The 10,107-nt window shown below is 31.4% G+C and overlaps 1 protein-coding gene across 1 annotated transcript; it reads right to left on the reverse strand.

Moving 5' to 3' along the window:
- Window positions 1-7,769: 7,769 nt before the first annotated feature.
- LOC136217352 (transcription factor bHLH57) lies at window positions 7,770-9,848 on the reverse strand. The gene is made up of 4 exons (XM_066003955.1): window positions 9,690-9,848; window positions 8,790-9,431; window positions 8,272-8,673; window positions 7,770-8,192 (listed from the first exon to the last, which is right to left on the reverse strand). The coding sequence occupies exons 1-4, from the start codon at window positions 9,720-9,722 to the stop codon at window positions 8,118-8,120; spliced, it is 1,152 nt and encodes a 383-aa protein (XP_065860027.1). The 5' UTR covers window positions 9,723-9,848; the 3' UTR covers window positions 7,770-8,117.
- Window positions 9,849-10,107: the final 259 nt, after the last annotated feature.

Raw genomic sequence — 10,107 nt, forward strand, 5'->3', positions numbered from 1 at the left:
ATGTAGTTCAATGGCCATAATGTGAAAATGGATAAAGTTCAGTGGCCATGTGTGTAATTTACCCATTATTTATGAGATCATCCGGTTTAATCAATCCGAGTCAATCAGTTGAACCCAACTCTAAATTCAATTATCAATCCGATTCGACTTCGATTCAATTTTTAAAACGTTAGATAAATGCTTTTTTTAGAGAAAAGTAAAAAAAAAAAAATCTCCTTAGTTTCACTGATTTATTTGGATACATTCAATAACTCATATTTTTCTCCAATTATATTCAATAACCCTTACTTTTGTCCAATTATATTTAATAATCTCAAAACTTCAATTCACACGTGAACTTTAAAAAATTCTTAATTATTTTTCTATTTAACATTTCTTTTTGACATGTGATGAGCACTTTCACACGTGGCGAAACACGTCTCTCGTTTTCTCTATATAACGAATTCTATTGAGATATCTATAAAAATACATGGTTATTTAATATAATTGAATAAGAATAGAAGATAATTTGAAACTTTTAAAAGTTCAAAAAGACACTTGAAGTTTTAAGTCAAGTACATAAAGACAACAAATATATTCAACCTATATTTTTCTTGCAAAAGAGGCATGTATTTCATAAAGTTAGAGCATTTTTAATGGTTAGAGGGTTTTTAACCCAAACCCTCCAACCCTGCCACATCATAGGAAAAAAATACACTCCAATTATAAAACACTTTCAATAAAAATCATCTCTAGTGGTTGGACAATTACGTACTATTTTAATGGATCCCACGTTATATAAATATTAAATATGTAATTTAATTATGTATAATGAGTGATTTTAAACTATACACTTTTCACCGAGTCTTATATTCTTACAATGTGGGAATTCTAAATGTGAGTCTTATTATCCACATCTAGTGTTGTAAACGAACCGAACCACTAAAAAGCGGTTCAATGGTCTTTCGATAAAAGCTCGGTTTGGTTCGATTTTATAAACGAGTCGTTCATGAACAAGATTTAGAGGCTCGATTGATAAACGAGCTGAGCTTGAACATGACAAAACTCGGCTCGAAAATTCAGTTATAGGTTCGTGAATAAGTTCATGAACAAACTCGATCATAATGTTCGTGAATAGCCTCAATAGATGCTTGTGAATAATCTCGATAGAACCTCGTAAATAAGCTTGTGAACAATCTCGATAGAAGGTCGTAAATAAGCTCGTTAACATTATGATGAACCGAGACTGAGCAAGCCAAAACTCGGCTCGGTTCGATTACATACCTATTCACATTAGATCCCGAATCTTGCATCCACTCAGAGAGTAGGAAATTCCTTATTTAGAGATTATATAGAAATTATTATTTCAACATAATTATTAGTTCAAAATTTGAATAAAATTCAAATGATTGAGGGGTTAATCATTGACTCTACAAAGTTTTACGAGACATTAATATAAAAATTATTATTTAGCCTAATTTTTAACTAAATTTTTTAGTTCAATAAGTTCTATTACATGATATCAAGTCTTCGTTGATAGTTCGAATCTTAAAAATTTCATTTGTTCCATATAAGATTTTTGTTCTTGTTATGTGGAGGTGTGTCACCTATAATTATAAATTGTTTTAACCGTTAGCTTAAATTTTTAATTTAATTGGTTCTATAAAACTCTAATATGTTATCAAAACCTCTTACACCAAATAATAATCGAGGCTTCCAACATTGTCAACCTCATTTTTTATTGAACACATAGTAAGTATGTACACACTTCAAATAGGATTAAACCTCTGTTTGGGATAGATTTAGAAGATAAATAGGGAGATAGGGATAGTTGAAAAAAAATTACAAGGGAGGGACTGTTTTTAACTATGGTTAAGGAAACGTAACCATTCCGGCGCAATAGGTGCCGGAATGGATAGTTTTAATTTTTTTTAAATTGCTTTACTCATTACTCCCAGGATTCCTGTCCACAAGTGGGGGCAGTGGCGAAGCCACTACCCCCAGCAAATATTTTTTTTTATTATTTTATAAAAAATAAAATTTGTAAAATAAATATAAAAAGAAATTATTTTATTATTTTATAAAAATAAAAATATATATTATAATAATGTTATTAAATTTTTATTTTATAAAATTTTGATTGAAATTCAAATTTTATTTTATTTTATTTAGAAACGTTAGGATTAAATTTGTACAATTTTATACGTTATGGCTAAATCTGTATCATTTGAAACGTTACGAGTAAATATTTAGTGCATTACTAACAAAAAAAAAATTAATAACAATTTCATGCATATTTTTGTAATTGTTAATAACACAGTAAAATATTTTAAACAGTTTCAAAAAAAATAAACCTGCTATATATAAATTAATCACAATTTTTTTTCCCATTTCCGATTTCGGGTTTGCAAACTTCGTTTTTTTTAATTGTCTAAAATATTTTACTGTGTTATTAATTCACTTAATATTTTTTTTTGCTAGTAATGCACTAAATATCTAATATATACATTTCAAGTGAAATGTAGATTTAGCCATAATGTATGAAATTGTGGAAATTTAGCACTAATGTTTCCAATGAAGATCAATTTTAACCATACGCTACTGAAACTTTGAAAAAATTTGTTTAACTGTTATTTAGCCAGGTCAGACCTTCTAAACCAGTTTGACGATAAATTGAATCAGTTTCATACTCTTTTTTCGTAACTATATTAATAATGTCTAAAATATTTTACTCTGTTATTAATATACTAAATATTTTTTTTTTGTTAGTAATGCATTAAATATTAAGTAAATGCAGATTTAACCGTAACGTATAAAATTGTATAAATTTAGTCTAACATTTCCAAACAAAATTAAATTCAAATTTTAATCAAAATTTTATAAAATAAAAAGTCAATAATATTATTATAATATATAATTTTATAATTATGAAATGATAAATTAATTTATTTTTATTTATTTTATACATTTTATTTTTATTTTTATAAAATAAAAAAAAATTTAAATATTTGTTGGGGGCGGACAGGAATCCTGGGATTCCTGTCCACTTATGGCGCCGTCATGAGTAAAACAATTTAAAAAAAAAATTAAAACTATCCATTCCGGCACCTATTGCAGGTGCCGGAATGGTTATATTTCCTTAACCACAGTCAAAAACAGCCCATTCCTTGTAATTTTTTTTCAACTATCCCTATCTCCCTATTTATCTTCTAAATCTGTCCCAAACAAAGGTTTAATCCCTTCAAATATTACTGGGCTTAAACTTGAGTTACCCTATAGTTCTAATTTTCATATGAGTTCAATATATTATACTAACTTGAAAGTTGTTGGTCTCCATCTTTATTTTGCCGTAATAACAACAATATAAATCAAGAAAAAGGAAAAGTGTGAAAATAGTGTTACGCCATACTTTTCCAAAACCGGTCGTGGAAGTCGAGGCAGGCTTTACAGAGAGAAAACGAAGAATCAGTGCAGTTAATCAATCTCTCAGCTTTTTCATTTTTTACTATTTTGTTTCTCTTCTTTTGTTTGTATTTTCAGACCTCACGCTTTTCTCTCTTCCCTCTTCATACATAAACAATTAATTACTGTACACTAATCTATGGGAAATGCCAATTTTCTATATTTTAAATGCTAATCATGTATGTAACCTACCTGGAAATAAGAGATCAATTTACTTAATCCAATGGCAGCCCAAACTTAGAGGCCCGGACCGGATTCCAAAATAAAACACTCCTTTATTCCAAATTCTGAAAGTAATTAAAGTTTTTGGATCCATCGTTATCAACATTCAATTATTACTATTCAAAAGATTACTAACTAAAATAAACCACACAAATTCCATATCCATAAATGAAATCACTAGTGCGAGTGTCATCACACTTCAAATGTTCATGTCAATATCAAACTAGCATAACAGATTTACTCCCTTGCATTAAGAATAATTAATTTAAAGAATTCAGGCTATTCAATTGTGTAGTATCTATATTTATTTAACACAATTCTCAACGTTTATTATGTTTATAAACATTGATTTGAAAGCTCAAAGTAGTTATAACTTTTTTTTTTTTTTTTTTTTTTGACAAATGTGTCCTTAACGTTTTGGGTGAAGTTTGAATTTGGTTTAATGTTTTCAAAAAAGATTAATTTTAATTTTATATTATTAAAAATTTTAAAAAGCTGAATTCACTGTTATTTAAGGTCTTTTATATAAGTTTGTTGATAAAATAACAACGAATTCAGTTATTTTAAATTTTCAATAATAAAAAAATTAAAATTAAATTTATATCATTTTATACGTTAAAGCTCCATGCCAAGTAGGGATGACAACGGATATTGTCTCCGCGAATACCTCCAGGGTACCCGGTATCCGTTACCGTCATAACTCTTTTATATATTTAAAAATATTATTGTTTTTTTAGATATGAGATTTAAATCCTAGCCTTTTGTTCTTCAATCATTGAGTGATATCACCGAACTACTTTATTCTTAATTAGGGAAGACAATGAGGAGGGTTGGACTGCCAACTCTCTCCAATTCCTCATTTCCAAACCTCCGTCGTCGTATGGGGAGGGTTGGAGATGCTCTAAGATTGAGATTGACATTATCGTAGGTTCCCTTTCCATTGTCATATCCATAGTTGCAAGAGAATTTCTTTAACAGTGTTGTTGAGTAGAGTTATTAAAGAAAACAATGATAAATTTATAATAATGAGTAACCCAAGTAATAGAGATTGGAGACAAAATAAAAAATTGTGGGCATTATTTAGTACAAAGAGGAAACAAAATTGAAAACAATAGAATTGATAGAGCTAGGGTAGGGTGGGGTGGCAGATGATATATAGGGAGTTGGGACTAATCAACTTCTTTTTTTTTTTATTACTAGTAAAATCAAAACAATAGTCCAGTAAAAAGCTGAAAAAAGCAACTTAAAATTGAAAATAAAAAAGCAAGAAAGAAGAAGAAAGGGAGAAATGAGAAATGTGGTGGTGGTGGTAGTTGAGCACATGGGGATGTGTACAAGTGCAATGAGCTACTCTACTCTTCTCTTCTCTCTGTCTGTGTCTTCTGCATCTGTTTTTTTCTGAGCCTTTTATGACATTTCAGAGACTTGGGAACGTGGCTTACCTTTTTCCTTTGACTTCTCCTTTTCCCCTCTCTTCTTCTTCCGTTTCAACAACATGTCAATTGCTACATAAATCTTTTTTTTTTTTTTCTACGCCTTAAAAACGATTAATTGGAGGAGCTGCATTTATATATGAATTAAATTACTAGTCTCTAAATTTCTCGTTGATACTCAATTTAATCAAAATAAATTTTAGATATTCATAACAACCAAATATTTGTAACACTAACAGACTAAAAGCCTTAAGACCGAAGGTCACATGGACCAATCAGCTATTCCCCTCCATAATGTGCATCTTGTTATGCAAGTTGAGTCTGTCATACTGGTCCTCCTCAATCTCTTCTTATTTTGCATATCGCCTTAATAAGTCAACTCCATATATTTTTCTAAATCAGCTCTCAAGTTCACAATTTTTAATAAATTAACGTAAATATACTAACTTTTTAATATTTTAAATGCATAAATTTAGATTAGTAACTGTATTTCATATCTCTACCAAATTGATCATGGTTGGTAACAATTATAGCAATTTTCACTTTTTTTTTTTTTTTTTTAAGAGAATATGAAATATTATTAATTAGGAGAAAGCTGAATTCAGTACAGATTCCAAAAAATCAAGAATAATAAATGAAATAAAAGAATTAGCATCGGAAAGAGCTCTCCTAGCTATACAATGAGTCGCTCTATTCGCTAATCTAGGACAAAAATCACCCAACAACCGGTGCAACTGGACAAAAAATGTTTACAATCTAAAACAATAATACTAAATTTGGAGATGTCATTCGAGACAGAATCAATACAGTCAGCTACTGTTTTTGCAAGTCAAGATTGATGATATATATGCAAACTTTAACCATTTTGTTGGAACAATATATACAACTAATAATAATAATAATAATAAAAGTATTTATACCACACCCCATGAGAAATAATTTGTCTTGAAAATAAATACATACATGTAATATCACTTAATTATCAATTGTATTATTTTAAAAGTACAATTCAGAAATGGATTGAAGCAGCGTTGGGTTGGGTTCGCGCGAGAGCTCAAGCACCGAGTGCTGAAAAACTCCAGTAGACCATTATACAAAGCATTACTGTTTTTGCAATATTATCAAAATCAGACACCACATCAAACCAGATTTATAGAGAGGTTATTTGGTCGGATCGGATGGTTGGAATTGGTTAGACCGGATGACATAATAAATAAATAATATTTATATATATAATTAATTTAAAATTATTTTTCTAAATTATATATATCCAACACAAATTTTAGTTTGTTATTTTTTTTTATCAACTTGAGGCTCAAATACATAATAGATAAATGAAGTTTAGAATAACTTAAAATATGTGAACTTATTCTATGTAATTAGATCTTTTTAACAATGTATTATAAACTCAAAACCGATAAGTGATTATTGAGAAATTGATGTTCAAAATGAACCACTTAAAATGGTTTTGAAGAGGAGAAAAGGAAATTAAGCTTCCATATTCCATATAAGAAGGAAATAAGAATTTTCACTAATTTATAGGTATAGAATCTTTACAAGCTTTTCTTTTAACCAATTACTTTCCACATCTCTCACGCGCAAGGGTACAGTCGAAATACAATTGGATTACAGGGGTGCACCCGCAAGATGTAAGCAATGCGAATACTGCACCAAAATGTAGACCCTTATACCAACCTACTTTTACTTCGTTCCATTTTTATTTTTTAATTTAATAATTTTTATTTTTAAATAAATGTTCAAAAAAACCAGGATTGCACCGGTTTCCGGTTGACCCACAAACTAGTTCAGTTTGTTGAAGATTCAACAAACCAGCCTACTTCGGACCGGACTCCTGACCGGTTGTTGGTTCGACCGGTCTGGATTTTAACATTTGTTTTTTTTTTTGGGATAAAGGCAACTAAAATAATATAATCAGGGAGTGTTTATTTATTACATTTTTACTTCCTACCTTTTGAGAATCTCTCCTTTTCTAATAGGAAACTCTAACAGTAAAGAACAAGTAAATTAAACCACTTATGTTTAGCGTATGTTTGTTTTCATTTTTCGAAACTGTTTTTTTTTTTTTACGTTTCAATATTAAACACGAAATAGAAAATGTTAGGTAAAATTCCAAAACAATAGCTTTTTGGAGAAAAAACCTGCTGTCTATCAGTAACAGAAAATAGCTAATAGCAAGTAATAGCAAACAACAAACAAGAACAGCCGAAATAAACCGCCTTTAGGACCCGTTTAGTATTAAAAGGCAAAAAACAATTTCTGTAAAACAAAGAGCAATTTCGAAATTTTACCAAAAACTTTCTATCTTATGTTTAATATTAAAAGGTAAAAAAATAATTTTGAAAAGTAGAAACAAACGGACGCTTAAACTCAAAAAGCATTGAAACCTCCTTTATATGTGAATCCTGAATATCCTGCTTTTAATTTTGTTTTGTTACAACTAAAGTACCATCTGAAAAGGTTGGACCCATCCCCTGCTTACCTTTATCTAATTAGCCAATTCTGATAGCAAAAGAGTTGTATTTACTACTACTACTCCACTATTTAGTTGCAACTAAAAGCTAATAATCCACAAGTAGTAGAACCCCAAACAATAAGGATACATTACCAACAAATAAATAAATAAATAAAGCAGGCCTATGATATGATGATGAAATTGTAAAGTCAATTTAAAAAGAGAAGCATCACCTCTGTCATTATTATAAACTTATTATTTTTATTTAAATATATACATACCCCCCAACTTTACTAGCTGGACCACCCTTCTTTCTTCCTCCATCCATAGCATACCTCTCTCTCATATTACACCCGCATTCTATTCTAATCACGCAATTAATATAAATTCTAAACAAATGTTCCCCATCAACCATCTTTCAAAACCCGGGAATTTATATTACTCGTTCCACGCACCATGTCATCCGTATTATACGCTCAGTGCACCACGTCATTTATCCGGGTTATAATTACGGAGCTCAATTTGCTTTCTCAAATACTGCTGACTAATCAACTGTTGCTAAATATTTGATTAACCGTTGCTGCCACCTCATCTGCTGAGCCCAGCTTGCAATCTTCCTCTATCTGGATTACAAAATTGAAATCAAAATTAGGGTTTTTTGAGAGATTTTAACAAAAGTCAAACTGGTTGACTAACTAATACCTTGAGATTGAATGAGTAAAGAGCTGTTGTATCGGATGAACTGATATTAAGATGTAGAACAGTAAGTCTGAGATCCTCTAATGCAATTATAGCTCTCAGTAATTGGCCTTGGTTTCTTTTGCATTGTATCTTCAAATTTACATGGTTTTGTACGGCGGTTACTTCTATCTCCGCCGTCTCCGATTTTCTTTTTACCTTCGCTGCCGCCTCTTCAGAATTGCTGTTGTCGATTTCAATGTTGCAGTCTGGTTGCAGTGCAAATAACCCGTTCGATGAAATGCCCATGAGAGATTCAGCTTCTTCTGTTTTTCTTATCCTCCTTTCACCTTCAAGGGATTCTAGAAGTTGCTCTAGTTCCTTCACGAAGTCAATTGCACCTCCAATAATCGAGGCCTGGTCTCCCTGAAATGGTGAATACATTATTTATGTCAGTAAAGATCGAATTTTTAACACCAAGTAATATGGGGTTTTGAATTAATTTAGTGGGAGATTATTTGTGGAAGTGTTTGATTAATTACCCTTTGAACATAGGAAGGAGGCATGAGTGAACGGAGAGAGTTGAGGTGGTCGTTCATTTGTCGACGGCGGTTGCGTTCAACGGCAATGTGGGTCATACGCTGGCTCTCTACTTCTTCTTTGTTCTTTACTGGTCTTGCTCGCTTTCGTTTTTTCCGTTCTCTGGGGACTAGTGGGGAAGATTTGGAATTGGAGAAGTTAGTTTGGTTGTGCGGTAGATTCCATGGAAATGATGAAGAGCCTGAGTTGCTCTCTTTGCTGAAGTTGACTCGTTTCTTGCTAGGGTTGGGGCTTACACCTTCAATGCAAGAATTGGAATGTGGGTTATGAAGGTCTTGGCTTTCAGATTTGACTGGTGATTGTAAATCAGCTATGTCATGAGTGACACAGCTTTCGAGCTCCAACGCTTGAGCTTGAGTTTCCGTTTCAGTGACGTAGGAGTTAATGTTAAACTCCCAAGGGTTTTGAAGGTGTTGAAGTTTCAACAATGTCTGAAAGTTTGGTTCAAACTGAGGTGAATCTGAATCTACACCTTGAAGCATTTGTAGAAAAGGGATTTTATCTTCCAAACTTGACATTAAGAAATGTGCTTCTTCTTCTCCTGAGAAGCAGCCCTCCACATCCAAATGGTTACCACCAAAGAACTGCAAGAAAAGCTAAACCCCAATTAGACAATTGCGTGAAAAAAGAGAGAAAGGGAAGAAATACTTGAAAACAAAAGAAGCATAAGAAGAGAATGTTAAAGAGGAAAAACAGCTTAGCAGATATGAACATTTGAAGCAAAACAACACAATGCATTGAATAGCTAAGGGAGAAGTAAATGCAGTGGGAATTCTTAGAATAATAAAGTAAAGGAAAGGAAGATTTAAGAAAAGTACTAAAAAGGAGGAAAGGAAGCATACAGAAGGATCAATGGGGCCTTGTAAGCTCTCCATTACAGTAAAGAGAAGTTGGAAAAACAAAGCTTTAAGTTGTCTGTCTGTGTAACTACTACAAACATTCCATTGTGATGCTAACAGAAGAATGGTAATAAATGTAAGCCCAAAGAAGCAGAAGGAAGAGACCCCATTATACAAATTAAATTAAAGGCACACTCTTAAATATATTCCTTTGATTCTGATGCTGCTGGTTATAGTATAGTCTTAAATAGAATAATATTAAATGCTTCTCCAGAACTCAACAGTAGAGAAGAGAGAGAGAGAGAGAGCCAGCTAGTAATGGAGCCCAGGTTAGGTTAGGGGTGAAATCAAAATGTGGAGATGGTTAAAAAAAGAGAGAAAATGCAAGGAAAATGGCTATGGTGTGAAGGATAGAGAGAGA

The sequence above is a fragment of the Euphorbia lathyris genome, chromosome 2 (assembly GCF_963576675.1).
Source record: "Euphorbia lathyris chromosome 2, ddEupLath1.1, whole genome shotgun sequence".
NCBI lineage: Eukaryota > Viridiplantae > Streptophyta > Magnoliopsida > Malpighiales > Euphorbiaceae > Euphorbia > Euphorbia lathyris.